Below are 18216 nucleotides of genomic sequence, written 5' to 3'. Positions count from 1 at the left end.
ATCTTACATACACACACACACACACACACACATATATATATATATATATATATATATATATATATATATATATATATATATATATATATATATATATATATATATATATGAGATTAATAGGTAAATAGATATCTCCCTCTTAGGAAATAAACCGTACAAGGTAGATAAAAGCAAATCTTTTAAATCTTTTACTGGATACCACAAGTGACAAGTACAAACCTACACAGAATCCTAATACAAAATGATGTAAGGAAAAAGGTAGCACTGCGAATATCTTGGAAACGAATTATCCAAGATTAATGAAACATGTTTAATGATACAAATCAAAATTACATTTATAAATTACAAAAGTTGTTCTAATTACTTGCTTTGATACGGAGCCTACGACGTACTTCAGTCTCGCGTCAAGAGCGTGTTTTCTATGTACTGGGCAGCTACTAAGATCCCTTCTCTCAACTATTCTATGGATACTACCAGTAGGTATATGACATTTAACATATGAAGTGCCATGGTTTGCGCGCAACCATTCTCGTTGATTCGAACGTTTGTGGAAGTGGTCTGATACCATGACCGAGGCCAAATCCGGATTTAACGCTATGTAACTTCTTTATTTTGGATCACATGAGGAACCTGGTATAGTTCACACCGGTAGCATCCGTAGAAGGGTTCAGGGAGGGGATCTTTGCAGCCGCTTACCACATAAAGACACTCTTTTATCGCGAGTGACAGTGGCTGAAGTACGTCGTAGACTGTATGCGTACATACATAACCAAAGGGGCAGTTCCAACCAAATGTGTAATTTGTAAGTTGTTTTTTTATGTGTTTCATTAAACTTAATTACTGTGCATTTTTTCCTGTTTTATTTATTTACACTAATAACATCCTCGTGCTCAAGTGGATTTACGTATCACGCCGTTCGGTGTTGTTTTGTACGCTATCTTAACGTTATTATTATTTTAGTTTTTCAGTTTGATATGGAGATTAAAGAAAATAACACCACGATTTGCGCCTTATGACCTATTCATGTCTGACTGTGGTGATTTTGATTATCATTTTTTACAGTATTATTTCATTTGTTAGCTATTAGAAACATGTCCATTTAGTGATCAGAATGGAGTAGTTTGTTCACAATTTGTTGTTTTAGGTTGTATTTAGGCAAATAATTAAAAAGTACAAACCTGCAAATCGCCGAAACTACTGATTCCAATCTCTGGTTTATGGGGACAAATTTTGTTCATTTTACAATATCTTTGTCTGCTCAGTTCATTGCATACTGCTGTCCTACTGACGCTCCTGACACATTACGTAGTACGGAGTTTGTTCTAACACACTGCACCAACAGCCCGACGCTCTGTAACGCTCTTTATTCCTAAACTGTATTAAGTTCTAAAAATATGAGAAGAATTACTAAATTTTACGTCTTCTGAAGTTTAAGACTTTGCATGTTCCTTTCACTTACGCAACTAATTCCAGTGGTAACAGATATATTAGTAACACTAAACTATTATTATATATTCTGCTGATATACATGGATAATATAAAAAGAACTTATTGTGTGATAGTATTGTTTTCCTACATAAAGGTTGTATTAAAATATAAATTCCTTTTGTATTCTTAATTGACTTCGTAAAGAGATCGAAGTCTCATCAGGAGGAGATAGATGGGTGAGGTCTTGATTAAAACATGCTGTTCTTGTATTAATTATATTTATTTCAAAGGAACTTTGTGTATCGAATGTTTACCTTGTGCGTTCGGGAAACCAAAAAGTCTCAAGAACTATGTGCTGGATTACCACCGAATTCGTTCAGGATGTAGAAGATCAAAAGTTAGGCATCTAGATTGTTGATGAAGGCGATTTCAAACCGGAAGTGGTGGAAATCGTCTATCTCCTGCTTTTATGATAATCACTATAGAGCAAAAACGATAATAGATAGCGAGAAGTGGGTTTCACGTTTCATCTCAATCCTTAAGGCGCTACTAAAACCGGGAAGTGGTATAAATACACTACAACTTAAGGTTTCAATATCGATCTGCATAAAGAAAAAAAAAAAAGATAAGAGAAACAGAAGTGTGTGTTTTAAATGGATTTAGGGTTCTAAGAATAGGTACCATATTTTCTCTTAACTTCTATTTAAAGCGGAAATAGCAAAAAAATCATCCACTTCTGTTTTTAATGTTGATCACCATAGAGTAAAATTCATAATAGATAACGGAAAGCTGTTTTCTGTAATCATTTAAACATTCCAATTTATTTCGACTTTAATCTCTCTATTAAAACTGGAAATGGAGAAAATCAACTACTTCCGATTTAAGCGTTGATGATTATAAAGTAAAAATGATTACAGCTAGGACGATTCCATCCTAGATGTATACTATATCTCCAATCTAATCTCTCTATTAAAACCGGAATTTGTAGACATCATCTTCTACTTCTAGTTTTAATATTAAGTGAGAAATTATCACATCATACTAACCAAACTCCTTCACGTGGTGTATACGTAACACTCATATTTGTTTAAAGATACAATTATTAAGTAGTTGTATATCTGCTTGGAGTAGGAAATTATTGGAGAGAGAATACCGTATACGGAAATCTTAATTTGAACTTACTAATTAATTAAATCTGATTCTTCATTAAATTGAAGAAGAATTAATGTGTATATACCTCCTAAGATTAAAGGGCAAACGTTATTTGTGGTGAATCCATAAGTAGATAAAATGTAGACAACGAGACGTTGATACAATCTTTGTAGACATAGATACTTGAGTTTTTAACAAGAAAAAAGTCTTTTCAGGTTATCAAGAAAGAAGAAAAACTCATGCTGATGAAACGCATACGCTAGCGCAAATTCACACACAAACTTTTTACGCTTCATATTAAATTTGTATAACTACTTGAATTAAAAATAATAATAAAAAAAATCTTGAGTGTTGCATGTTTGTAACCTTGAACCATATATGTGTAAGTACTTATTTCTGTTCTCAACATTATCTCTGATAGCATTTTTTCTTCTTTTTTATAAAATGGGGAAAAGAACTCTTATCGTTAAAAAAATAATTATGTGAAATGAAAGATTCATTTTCACGATAATAAAAACACTTCAACGTAATAAAGAAAAACTGCAAAAATGTTGCTATGTCATTTGTGAGTATTCTTTTTAGTTATTTATTATTATTATTTTGTATTCCTCTTGCTTATCAAATTAATGTTTGTTGAATGTATAACTATAGTACCGTAAAACAGTATTACAATATTCAGCTTTTGTAAAGAACTTGCTTTTACGACTCGTGTGTACAGCTACATAATTCAACTTTTATTTATTTATTACTTGCGAGGGGTGATTATTATTACTATTTACATAACAGAAAGTGTACTTGGCCTTTCTCCTTCGTGATATAAAAGAATGCATTTCTAATCTTTTCCGTGTAACGAATGATAACTAGTATTGCATCGTCCGTGATGTCCATGATTTTCATTCTGTGCTTTGATGTTAACATCAATCTCATTGGGACGCATTTACAGCGTGACTGCCTTTAGTTTGGCCTTAAATACACGTTTAGAAATAATGTTAACCATGGTACCTGGCAACTAATACTTTACTTTAGTTGGACGTGTAAAGTAATAACTAAAACGCAAGTGACTGACGAAACTTAGGGAACTTTTAAGATGTGGTGTTGTAGCGTTTTCAGGATATCCAATCGAAGCTAAAATAGTGCTAAGTGTTAAGAATCAAATGTAGAATGCAAAGGGAGCATATTGACTGTAGTTTCACAGAGTATGTGTTGCCTGTTAATTATGAATGTGTTCATTATTTACTAAGATGGTACGAAGATATGAAACAACTGCCATCTTAGCAATATTCAAACACAGTGTTATTATAGATAAAATGTAGAAAACGCTTCCAGTAATTCATTCATTTATTATTGGCAGATCGAGACTACTAAACATATTCCAACTGGCAATCAGTAATAGATTGGACCATCGCACCGAAGTCCCTTCACGTTTTCAACGCACCGTTTACCATATCCACAATTCTCGATTGTACTTTCCTGCAGCATCCATTTCCTCTCCTCACAAAAGAAAATTCCATAAATTATTTTTTGTTTCTTTTTCGGTTTTTACGCAACCACAGTTTACGTGCGACCGGTTTCAGTTTTCCTAGAGCTTGGTCTCTCTTGTTAATTTCTCCGTATACATCTTGAACTGATCTACAGATTTTCTCTCAAATTCCAACTTTGGCCTTCTGCTTGGATGTAGCATAAGATTTTGTTTGAGACTTGACCGAAGGTAAAAGACTTGTTTTCCTTTCGGAATTAAGTTTATGTCATTTGTTAATTTGTCGTTTGCACGTTTTGTTTGTTGCACTTGGTTAACTAATGCGCATTAGTGAGCACAAAGTTTGGACTACATTCCGTTTGCTTGCCCGATGTTGGTGATTAGAAGTGGTTCTACTCTTCCGTTCGGCACAAACTGTTGTGAAATGATTAAACTTGAAACTATACAAAACATGTCTTATTACTTGTAGGGCATTTGCATAGGCGTCTCTGGCGGGGGGGACGAGGGGGTCGCGTCCCCCCAATATTTTGAAGTACAAATTCAATATTTCATTCTAATTTAATTTATTTACTAACGACAGAATAACAAATAAATAAATAATAATCATATTTATTTGGAATATATTATTCAGGCTGTGGAACGATTATAGAAATATAAGAGTTCTTGATATATCTTAGGGGATCCGTGAAGGTAAGCAGAAAGGTAACAAATGGAGTCGAAGATAATAAATAGGTTGGGTTAGGTAGCACCATTTTAATTACTTTCTTCGATGCCCCCCCCCCCCAAATTTTACATGCCAGAGACGCCAGTGGGCATTTGATACTACCATGGAAATAATTACTTTTATTACATTTAACCTTACGATAGTTTGAGTTTTCCATGGCCAAAAGTCTTGTACAAAATTGGTCTAATTTACTGATTGAAACAAAAGTGATGCCCTTTAGGCTTGATTAAAACAAGTGAATGGTGATGGAAGAATTAGTAGAGTGAGAAAGTGGGATGACATGGGAAAGTCCAGAGAAAATGCATGTACACGACATTGTCCACCACAACCTTAATTGGCCGGAGATTGAACTAGGAACCCCACACACCAGGGGTAAGCGCTCTACTACTGAAGAAAGTTAATTCTTGATGGGAGATTCATTGCTACGAATAGGACTGAATCAGAAGGAACATTAGTGAGAAAACTGTTTCATTATTTTCACGTCTTCTCGATGACCTAGTAGCAAGTTAACTTATACTAGTCAGACAACTGGATGAACCGTGGAATATACAAATAATAATAATAACTATTATTATTATTATATAAAAAAGCTTGTGCTTTGAATTCTCGTGATTCTTCCCTCCTGATGATTTCTTCAGTTATTCTCATTAATCATTCTTTCTATCAGCCTGTAGAGGACATTACCCTAGAACTAAACTTAATGTTCTTGATTTGGAAGAGTTGGCAACCCTTCGAGTGAAAAAAGAAACAAAAAAAGGGTATCTTGGAACATCAGATCTCATAGTTTTATTTTATTTTCTTTCAAAGTGAAGAATAGCTCAGGGAAAGAAAAGGAAAAAGAAAAATTATGTTGTTGCGTGATCAGCATTTTTAATGCATACACCACACGCATGCCTGAAGGCACGATATTCTGGATTCGTAATGTATAAATTTCCCAACCAAGAAAACGTTTAAGTTTCTTCTTGGTTTTCCCCTCACCTTCTCCCTTTTGTATCGTTATCATCATGCTACTGATTGCCACTGCCTTAAAAGAAAGAAAGAAAAAAAAAAGGATTTTGTTGTTTTATTGGGATTATGTGTCAAATTACTTTCCATGGTTCAAGTCTTTCTCTTATTCTTCTTCGTTGTTTCTAAGAATTTACACGGAATATTTGATACATACCAGAAAGTTTCTTCAGCCTCTGGGTTGTCCTTGAACTTCATAACTTTCGTCACGTCAAACTATATCATCCAAATAACAAGCTATTATGTGTTGTATTTTTAACAAATAAGTATTCCTAAAGAATTAGTTTCTATTAATGCATAAATTTGCATTTAAGATGTGACATGGAAAAAGAATAGTTTCAACGTCTGTATTAAATTGAAAATTCACAAAGAGAAGTCCCTTAGAGGAGTAAGTTTTGCTTTTAGTTCTAGTGTACTTACTGTTCATGTACTGCGTCTTTCAAAACAGAGTAAGACCTTTTTCTAAATTCATCTTAAATTCGCTAGTTTGGTAGAAATTCAGGAAATAACAGAGTAAATACAGGAATATTGGTTTAAATTTTCGTGATCTTATTACCCAATCATAATACTATTATTCAGACAGCTGTGGGTATATTGTGTGGCATTATATTTTCATTATGTTCTTGTGTTAAACCAGCATAATGACAAATGTTAATGTGGTTGATTCTTTTGTTCCTGTAAGTAGATTAGTTGAACTTGGTACACACATTTACATTCTTATTTAGGCTTATATATATATATATATATATATATATATATATATATATATATATATATATATATATATATATATATATATATATATATATATATATATATATATATATATATATATATATATTAAAAATAAACTTTACTAATGTGATAGCTATGTGAGTAAAACAAGAAAATTTCCCGAACATTAAGGGAAACATGCTACTAACACACTAATAATGTGTTCAACTTTTCGTAAGTTAATTGCACGAAAATCTCTGATTTGCTTTTGGTAATCAGACTAGACACATTTCAATATGTGGAGCATACGTATACAAATAGGCTTTAGTACTTGCGAATATACTGCCATTTCTATCATAGAAGACTACCATACTAGAACACCTTCTCTAGTGAAATAGAAATAATTTAGGTATTTTAGAAATTTTCTGAAACCAGCGGCCAATGTACTACAGTAATGAAACTTATACATAATACACTATAAGAATGTGAAACTGTCATTTCAAATTATAATACACAAAATATCATAAAAAGCTCAAATGTTCTCGAATACTATCATTAACAAACCGACGTAGCCGAATGCTAGTGGTTGAAGTTCATGCTTCGTAATTGAGAGGTTCCGAGCACAAATCTCGCGGCTAGCCACGCTGATGCGAATTTTTCTTGGCTTCTCAGCTCCACCAGACAAATGCCCGGATGATACCTTTCAATATAGGCTCTGTCCAGACCCGTATTTAGGTAAGTCCTATTGTGTGCTCGAGCCAGGGGCGGATCCAAGGGGAAGCGATCGGGGCGATGGCCTCCTCAGAAGAGGAAACTTTCTTATTTTATATATTTAATATAAAAAAAAAACATCCCAAAGTTTGGAGCCCTTAAAAGTAGCAGTATGACAACCCACCGCCCCCCCCCAGAAGTCGGTCCTGGATCCGCCCCTGGCTCGAGCACAGGGCGGCAGAATTTAGGGAGTTGCAAAATTTTGGATTTTTTTTTCCTAAGATTCATAAGATATTAAAAAGTAATTAAAAAGTTGGATCATTTTATCTATCCCATAGACTAGCTTTATGGTAATAAATTGTTACATTAATGGTATTTTAGTTTCTTATATTTCAGCTATAATTTGTACCTTATTACATGTATCAAGAAAAAATGCAAAATATTGTATAGTCATTACCAGATAGCAGCGGCGCAAATCTATTCAACATTGGGGGAGACGGGTACGACCGTTCCCATAATTTTTTTAAGCGATCTTCAAAATATTTATAAAGTTGAAAAACAATGCTGTAGAGGGTCAGGGGAACAGAGTTGTCTTCAACATTGGGAGGTGGACAGATTTGACTATTTGAGGCTTATTCTAGGGGATATCAATTTCATCGAACTTTCCTTTGTGGCAGTCGGACACAAATCATCACATTTCTCCCTCCAAAACACATTTCAAATCAGATTATTGGGGGGGACAGTCCCACTCAGTTCCAAGATTGGAGGGGACATGGCCCCCTCATCCCCCCGTGATCTGCGCCAGTGCCAGATAGAGATTATTTGTGTTGTGTTGACACTTTATCATTCGTGTGTTCAGTTACATTTTTTCACTCAAAGATGTAACTGAATAAATAAATAAATAATAAATAAATACTCTTTTTGATTGTGTTTCGTCTAAATGTAACTGTGCATTGACATGTTCTTTCCATGCGTGTGATATGTAGTCTTGTGGTCCTTGTATTAAATGCAATAAATAAATGGTTTTCCGTTGATTAGAAATTGGTTTTAAATCGATTATTTGAGTATACTGTATACATGCACTTAGTATCAGTAAACTCCATGTGTCGATTGCTTAATGTTAATGTTCGAAATAAACTTTCATCCTTGTGTGTACACGCACAAAATGTAAACTTGTTTATGTAATATTAAAAAATGGTCTTAATAACACTAAGTAACTTCTTGTGCTTAGATTTCATGAGTTTATATCCTTTTAAATAGGTGATATAAATAAATGCGAGAAATGCTTCGACTTTCACCTTCGTGCAACATTAAGATGTGAATAACACACAGAACTTTCTTTATATTTATACAACTTTCACTTCATCCGACTGCTGCACCCATCGATCATCATTAAAATATATATACGTGTTTTCCCCAGTATCTGAAGAACATTATATCGATAGTTTGAAATTGCACTGTATAAGTAGCAGTTAAGGATCAAGTGACAAATACCCATTTACATCCTTCTATTGGCCTTGTGATTTAAGTGTATGACGTCAATGAACTGAAAATAGTACTTGTGTAAGCAAGCAGTAGCTTACGGGGTACATGACCTCGAAAAACTACCGCTACCAGAATGTTCTTTGCTTCATTTGCTTCATAACATCGCTAACAACCTCGACTAAATTAAATTCTCATTTTGCTTGTGGAGTAAGTTTCTGGCACCGATAGATTACTTAGCTACAGGCAGTCGTGCGGAAATTTATCGTAGTTGACGAGGACACGAAGAGGCGTGCCACAAAAACTTGGCCGCTTTAGCCTCTCTTTCACTGCGTTTGGCAGCAGGCCGTAAAAATGTAGGTGTTGGGTTTGGGATGGGAGCTAGGAATCCACGTGCAAGGGAGTATTCTCAGGAAAATGCAGACTCAAACAGAATTTACAACTCTGGGAAACATTGATTCTCTGCAGAATATTGAACCACTTTCTTGTACACTGAAATATATCAAAAGATTTGATAATGCATTTTGATCTTGCTGGGTTGTGAGCATCGCTTAAACAAATATTTCCTCCGTGAAAATCAAATTTATCTTTCCTTCGGCATACATATAATTTGTGTGTGTATAAGGTGCATATCAAGTTAAGAGTTTATTAATCAGGAGAGAAATATGTTTAGTACAAAAAAATGCATATTGTTAAAAAAAAAAAGAGATGCAAAAAGATATTACGTCAGAGAGTACTTGAATTACATGACTACATAACTTGATAACGTCACCAGTGTTTTGACAAGGAGTACACTTGTTTTTTAATATCACTGGTGTAAGTTTTTAATGTCAGTAGGTGTTCTTTTACAGATCTGATCTTAAAAACATTACATAAATTTTCAAACGGATTGAAATCCGGTAAATTACCAGGCCAAGGATTTTTTTTTTTTTTTTTTAATCACGATATACAAGATGCATATTTTCCTTTGTCACGCACTGCTAATACTTTTTGTATGATGTATTACTGTAAGACATGGCCTCTTTTGACACTATGTGAGGTTAAATCCATGGATTGTAATCTCTTTTTTTCGTTTTACTGGAGCAAACATTGCCACCAAACAATCCTCGAGGATCTCAGTACTTTTTGTGCAGGAACACGTGAGGATTGCATGTCATAAAGGTCGCACATCATACTGTACTTTCTGGTAGAGGATTTTTCTACCACATTTTCCACTTCCTCGTTTCTTGTATTGTACATATTTTAATAGTTCGGGTTATGTCAGTATTCGGATTGCCACACACACTCATGTTTTAGAAACTTTTCTGTCTATATAGAATACATATATAAAATTGCACATTTTCTCACGTTGACGCTCCTCATATATATATATATATATATATATATATATATATATATATATATATATATATATATATATATATATATATATATATATAAAACAGTGGTGCCCACCCCCTCATGTCCATGACGCATCCCCTTTCAATTGTCTATGCGAGGGTGTTCTTCCATGAAAAAAAAATCTTTTCGATTAATTTTTACACCCCCTCAAACATATTTATATAGATTTTTAACCCCCCCAAATATTTCAATGACGCAGTTTGCGTCATAGCCCCCCTTTGTGGGCACCCCTGTATATAATTAAATTGCTTAATTATAACCTCTAAGAATCAAAAAATATTTTTATACATTAAAATGTAAAGTTCACTACTTCCACAGTTTTGAATACAAATTGGATCATTTCAGGACTCCAAATCTGTAAACACCATGTACACAACAAAAAATATAGTTGAACACAGACCTCATAGTAGATTATGATTAATTAACTATGAAATACACATTTTCACAGGATGATTTGTTTCCATCCACATGCATTTTTTAAACGTTGTCGCAAATGTCAGTGACAGTGACTCTGAAAACTGACCGACCTCTTATATACGTGTACATGGTGTTCGGGAAGTATGTACCAGACTTGGAGAAGAAGCATATGATGTCAAGTGGAAATATTTTTTGCTTAAAAAACAAACAGTAATCCTCTTGGCGCTACAGCACTTGAAGTTGTCAGCAGTCAAGAGCTTTACTATTAAGATTAAGCAAAGCGCCTGAAACATCTAGCAACCCACTATACATAGCTTTTATACTGGTTGTCTACACAAGACCAGAATCCTGCGAGTTAGTAAGCAGCATTCGTGTGTCCGTTCCATATAGCAGTAATGCAACCGCTTGGTGCGCACACTTTCCGAGTGCTATGTGCTATGAGTAACACTTTAGAGTAGTTGAAATGGAGCGTCTCACAAATGCATCGAATATGATGGCCCAATATTTTGTATAAGTTGTTCCATATTTCCAATAGGGTACGTGGCGATGTTATTGGAAACAGTAAGAAAACAGCAACATTTACGGAAGCCGGAGCGTACTGCAGTGAATAGATGCGGACCCATTCATAAGCTCATAGCATCCAGATAACACCCAAAACTGAGAGGTAATCCGTATCACCACAAAGGGTACAGGCGCTGAGGCAAGATTTCGACTTACAACGCTAATACTGTAGATGGTTTCTACAGAGATTTGCCAGAGAATCGTGACAACCCACATGCTACTGTATGTACGTCTTGAAGAAAGTTATATATATGGGCTAGCATAGTTGCTGATTAGCTGATAGGTCTGTAACTTCTACTACTACAAGAATTAAATGGCGATGTATCAGCATTTTCTGCAATAGATATTTCAAATTATTGCAGATGGTGATTGAGTTCTGCAGTTCATTGTGCTGCATTAGCTCTACGGTCTTCTGTGACAATCGTTCTTCTTCAATATTGGTAAATACTTCTCAGCTAAGCACGGTTTCGGTCCATTAAATCTCATTTCGTGGTATTTTCTTGCCACTGATCTTGTATGCTGACATATAAAAGCTTGTTTTCAATACATTAACACACCACTAACCCAGAATTTTTTTCACTTCAGAAATCGAAGGCTTTCCATTTCAAACCACGAACATGTAGCCTATTGCGTATATAATTCGTACTACATCACCTCGCATACTAGACACTAACACTACCGCAAAATTCGCAGGGAATGTTCAGTGTTATTAACTAACGAAGAATTACGTGTTGCAATGTAGAGCGTTTTCATTGCGTATTTTGATAAGTCTACTATATTTGCATATTGTGCAAGTAATAATGGAAACGCCAATGTACTGTGGACACGTAATCTTAGTGAGTTGTATGAGTGGGTGTGAGTGAAAATGATAGGAAATTGTAAATTAATGTTAGTGATTTTTGTATGATCATCTTAACCGTAATGGTGTGTGAGTATTGTTGAAGCTATCATTCCGCTCTCTGGGATGTACGTATAGATATAAATGACCAAACATATCACCTTTTACTTACTATTTTTTTTTCAGAGAGTAGTCGGGGGTCTAGAAAAATGCAAACGAGATGCAAATTGCGCTTTTAAAAAAATCCCATTTTTCGCTCGTAGTTGCGTCGTATAATTTTAGTGTTTTTAAATCCCGTCATACTTGAGTCTTCGTTCGGAAAAGATTTCGAAATTATGTAAAATTGTTTTATATTTTTCGAACCAGTGACTCCGCAGTAAACTCCCATGTGTCGATATCGATCAACTTTTGTAGGTCGATAATCGAAGGTTACGCGTGTAGATTTGCTAAGTAGATCGTTGAATTATGTCAGTTTGCTGTTTTCATATTCTCTAAATTTGGTCAGCGTAAGATATGTGGATATTAGATTGCTGTACTTGTTTTGAAATATTAAGAGTAGAATGTAAAGATATATTAATCTTCAGTATACATTAATCTTCAATACATGGAAGCACATTACTTCATCTATTTAACGAAACGGTAGTATTGATAATAGAAATGAAATGAAATTTTTGAGTTTTACGTCCCACGGTTATGCCGGTTAGGCTAAAGGAGACGGTGATGATGAGAGATGAATGAAATGGTGGAATGAAGAAAGTGGGAGGAAACGGGAGAACCCCGGGAAAACCCACGCACACGGTGTTTGTCCACCACAAAGTTCACTTGGCGGGAGCAGGGTTTGAACCCGAGACCCCTAGCACCAGAGGGTATTGATAATAGAGTCAACTTTAAGAGACAGATGAAGTAACTAGGATAATGCGAGTACATTTTAAATTCTTTTATTTTCTTAATTGCAGAGAGCATTATTTTAAAGCCCAGTAACATCTTTCAAATCACAACATCTCTCTCAGCAATAATACAACACAAACTATTAAATAGGAATTTGGTGCCATCTATTCGCAATTGGATCATCTTTACCTGTTTTACCGTAATCTTCTCATTTTGATTTTTCCATATATTTGTAGTGTTGAATTTTAATGGCTCAGTTGCAAATATATGTGTGTATATGAACTAATTTGACCTTTCCTGTTTATTATGCGGTTCTGTGTAATTTCGTATATTTCTTGTATACGATCATTAAGTATGATTTATATTTTAAATGTGCGTATACATTTAGTACGCAAGTAATTACAGATATTTGGAGAACTGAAAAATTCAAAACCGATTCAGAGTCGCAAGAAGAAATATCTGTCATCATTTCGAGCATATGAACTTGTATTTTGGTAGTTCCGTTCAGCTTTTAGCTCTGTTTATTTGATCTTATTTAAATCGTGTTATCTGTCCAAAGAATATAGATTTTAGTTGAATTATTAACTACATAAACGTTGCTTTGGGTTCGGAAAAGAGGGTTATGTAATCGAACTGTTGTTGGATTGGAAATTCGAGTTTTCCATGGAATATTGATACTTCTATTTTCTTTCTTTGAACTAATACTCTACATCATGAATGCAGTACAACTTTGTTTTCAGTATTTGCTGAATACAGAATATACGTATGCATATACGTTTATATATAAATTTTTTCCATCTTTTTTTTCTTCTAGGACCTGACTGTAACAGACGATACCGTGTTAGAAGAGCATAATGAAGACCCCTGTCTGGTGCAGATGCGACTTATCGGAGATGGGGGTAAGTGTACTTCTGAAAATAAAACCATTGATTTCCTTATTGATTTTTTTTTTTAAATTGGAGTCTTCTATGAATTACTTCTGTGCGTGTGCGGGCGCGCGCTTTCATATGACATTTATTGTGCTGCCAAAATGTCTTGAGCCGTGGCAAAAATGCGAACTAAAGCTCACACCCTCATACACCGACGCGTTGAGCCAATAAGGGTTCAGCTGTTGCTAAGCGAGAGAAAGCGAGTGGAATTCCTTCAGCCGATAGCAGCGCTTGTAACGGAAGACTAGGGATCAAGTCAATCTGACATTAGTATAGTAGAATAGGCCTCTATGTATGATATTTTGTAGTGGTCTTACTTTCTTTGCTTATTCGTTCAATTCGTATTATCATAACCATAGGTAGACGCAGCCCATCTGTCAGTTATTTGTCACATTGGGCGCTTCGCGTCAGTAACAACCGATTCTCGAAAGAAACCAATTCTTGAACAAACGCAAAGGTACAAATCCCGCAGTTCAAATACGCCTTTAATTCCTAATTATAATGGAAATTTGAATGAAGTGGGTTTAAGTTACTGTACACCAAATGAAGAGAAGCGCAGTTGCTATCACTGTACTTACAGGGCCCTTTTGACCCATCTTCATCATCGCTACTTCGATCCATTTGCTGCTCCAAATAATATCATACATATTGTCAATTAGATTTAAATCTGGGACGCGGTGGCTCAGTGGTAGAGCGTTCACCTCCGGTGCTTGGGGTCCCTGGTTCGATCCCAGCTCGCGCCGTGTGGACTTTGTGGTGGACAGACACCGTGCTCGTGGGTTTTTTCGGGGTTCTCCCGTTTCCTCCAACTTTCTTCATTCCACCATTTCACTCATTTCTCATTATCACCGTCTCCTTTAGTCTAACCGGCATAACCGTGGGACGTTAAACTTAAAGATTTCATTTTTTAAGATTTAAATCTGGGAAATTTACTGGCCAGACTAGGTGCGGCAACGTGACTGAATGGTCCTCAAACCATGTACATGTGCTTTGAGTCCTATGAATGCGGCCGGCAGTTCTCATCTTTGAAGATGGGAGTGTCCACTTCATAATGAAGATGGATAGATCCCAGCACCTGATTTCAAGCTGTAGTTCATGCATACATTCACCTGTGTGAGTATCATGGTACGTAAAACACTATCACAGAACTTCTGTACAGCTTGAACTACATACTAATTAAATGCTTAATTGGACTTTCGATGTATTGAGCTGTTTTCGTAATTGGAGTACATTTAAAAATGTGAATCATCAGGCTGTATTACATATTTCCAGTCCAGTGTCTGTATTTTTGAGTCTTTGAAGATGTAGAGCTTTTTGTGCCACAGTGAGAAGTGGCTTATTTTGTGGTGCTTGGTTTAAAATATTCATTACATGAAGTTCTTTGCAATATTGTTTTAGAAATTGATTGCGGTAGACATTCATTTACGTACTGCAACACTGGCAGATTTGAGAAAATTGTAGATATCTGTAGTTATTTTCAAATATTTGTAGCTCAGGCCCTAATTTGCCTAGGTTACACATGAAAAAAGAAGCAGGGTACATAGAATAGAAGATTGAACAACAAATGCATTGCTTACGCACATTCTGCAAACTATAGCCTGGTACTGGGAACGGAAATAGAGAATGGCCCGCAAATTTGATTCTTATTTTGTTATGGCCTGCAGTGCCTATAAATTGGTTATTTCTGTATTAGATAGCTCCTGGGCAGTCCACTCTGATGTTATATGCCCAAATATAATCACTGTTTTACCATTGTGTTACTCCTTTGTCTCGCCACACCTTAAACTGTTTTCAGCATACAACCAAGTGGCACAATTTATTCAGTTCACTGCATGGTTCGTTTAGTCACCTATCACCAATGAAATGTTTTTTTTTTTTCTTTCTTGTGTGTGTGTGTCCGAGGAACTTATGTTCATTGACAGAACAATGTGTGATTCCTTTTAAAATTACAATAAAATTCTAACGTACTGTTGACAGTTTACAAATCGGAGAAGCTGCTCATAACTCAGTTGAAACATTTTGTGGAAAATACCATGGGGTTACCATATTTCTAGACAAAAAAGGCACCATATGAAAATTTGCAGTACAGTATATTAATAGTTATGAAATTGCTCCTTGCTGAAATGCTAAAAGAAATTCAGTACGTCTAGAAGCCGTAACCATAGATCTTAGATGACAGAAGAAGGCTTGTAATAGTAATAAGACCGAATCGAATTTACAAAAGAGGAAGTGACTACAATATAATGGCAACATTCGATCTGATTGTTGCTCATTTGTCCTCGATCCTTTCAACGTTTCAATGAAGATGAAAGGAAGAGGTTTTTCTTCCTCGTTGTTGTTTTTACTTCTCATCTGAAAGGAATCTTTCAGAAGACTTCTTTACTCACAGTGAAAGTATCCAAACACTACAGGATGGACACGGATTAACGGGAATCATTTTATCATTAATTACGTTTTAATAGATTAATGGTATTTGTTATTTTAGCATGTGCTTATGACTTATACAATAGAAACAACTTAGAAATCATACATATTTTGTAGAAAGGCCAACTGGACTGGATATCTCTTGCAAAGAATTGTCTTCTTCATATCCCCGTAGAGAGTAAGGTGGAAGGAAAACGAGCAATAAGAAGAACACAACTTGTAGGTTTGGACTAAACTTCTGAAAATACTTAAGGAATGGGGTCAGTTGGAGAGATTGACGATTCATTCGCAACCTGTACATAGGACAATTAGTGAAGTTGAATCCAGGAGCAACCAATAGTGTAGAGATTGGAAGAGGAATCAGACAAGGATGTAGTATGTCCCCTAATTATTCAACATTTACAGCAAGTATTTAGTGAAGGAAGCATTAACGGGAGTTGATGATTTCAGGATTGGAGGACAGGTCATTAACAAGGTCAGATATGCAGGTGACACGCTTATTATAGCTAGAACAAAAATGACTACAGGAGATAATGGACAAAATAGTTGACACTGGGAAACAATATGGAATGGAAATCAATATCGAAAAATAGAAAGTAATGAGAATATCCCGTGGAAACCTGCCCTTACAGGTCAGAGTAGAACAAAGAGAACTTGAAAAGGTGATAATTTCAAATATCTGGGAAGTATTTTGACAAGAGACGCTTACTTCATCAAAGAGAGAAAGTTGAGAATTGCCGTAGCCAAAGAGCATTCAACAAGAAAAGGTACTCTTAACTAGCAGCCTTAATATTGGACTAATGAAGAAGTTGCTCAAGTGGTATATGTGGAATATTGGACAGTATGTTTCAGAGACTTGAACATTACGGAAGGTGGAAAAGAAATATCTAGAGAGCTTCGAAATGTGGTGTTGGAAGGAATAATGGAGAAAATAAAATGAACGGAGAGTGAAACAAAGATGAATGAGACAAGAGGGCGCTCTTAGCCAGCATCCTTTTAAAAATAGAACAGAATATTGAGAGTTAAAAGAGAAAACTGAAGATCGAGAAACGTGGATATTTAATAATCCATGGGGGGGGGGGATCTCCTGTTAGTAGCAGGACCTACCAACAGACAGAATACCTTATATATGTATAAAGAAAAAAATAGCACTATCATAAGTTACTCCTACTTGTACGACATGAATTCCTTGCTTGCTTGCTTATTGAGTGAGGTACTTTATCATCCATCTAGAGGTATGGCGATTAATACTGTAATTTGACTACTTGACTTCATGTAACAGGCTGTTTAATTTTCTAAACCACGTTTTTGCGAATTCCAGTAAGCGATCTGGATCGTCTTCATTCAAATAATGGATTTATTTTGGATGGTATGGATGAAAATACGTATGATGTAATGTATTATGTATAAACTATAATGCTTCCTATTCAGTTTTGTTGATAATTGGCGCGGATTTTTTGAGGGAGCTTGCCAGCTTCACTAATACGGTCTTCAATACCTCTTGTTCTAACTGGTTATGACCATTTCTTCCTTCATACGTCTAAAGCAGTTTCCGTTGCACCAAATAAATTGTTGATTTGTCTAATAATGTCACGTTTAGGTGCTAGTGGTCCATAGCCACGTAACATTTGTCGTTGATCTCCCGACAAGCTTTTTGATAGTGAAACTTGAGCATACTCCTACAAACTTAATATCTTTGCCAGTGAATACGACTAGTGGTTCGAATCCCACTTTAAATTCAAGGTTTCCTTTCATACAGTCTCTGTATTGAAAAACTCACCTCAAGCTCAAACCAATCCAATCTAACACGTAGATGAGCTCCTGCTATTGCAACAATTGTTCTTCAGCAATGCAAGTTGATATTTCGTATTAGGAAAAGAAAAATAGTCGATACTATTACTCGGAGGGGTCTCACTACCTTCTGGCTCATGAAGCATACCTTCTAACACGTGCTCCCAAAGATCTTTCAGCTGATCTAGTGGCTCGCGTGTGCACCTGTGGCACATAGGATTCTGGATTCGATTCCTGGTGATAGTCTTGAAATTTGAACACATTATGGTGCATT

The 18216-nt window shown here is 35.4% G+C and overlaps 1 protein-coding gene across 2 annotated transcripts in view; it reads left to right on the top strand.

Annotated features, from left to right (window-relative positions):
• Positions 1–18216, top strand: part of Kdm3 (Lysine demethylase 3) — a 674618-nt gene that overhangs the window by 299717 nt on the left and 356685 nt on the right. For both annotated transcript variants that reach the window (XM_081763856.1, XM_081763854.1), the window contains exon 5: positions 13613–13697. In XM_081763856.1, the coding sequence (XP_081619982.1) occupies positions 13613–13697 (85 nt within the window). The remainder of the gene's footprint in view (positions 1–13612; positions 13698–18216) is intronic.

The sequence above is a fragment of the Thermobia domestica genome, chromosome 1, assembly GCF_964235325.1.
Source record: "Thermobia domestica chromosome 1, izTheDome1.hap1.1, whole genome shotgun sequence".
NCBI classification, from domain to species: Eukaryota; Metazoa; Arthropoda; class Insecta; order Zygentoma; family Lepismatidae; genus Thermobia; species Thermobia domestica.
Note: the sequence above shows the minus strand (reverse complement) of the source record. Positions and strands in the feature narration are given on the sequence as shown.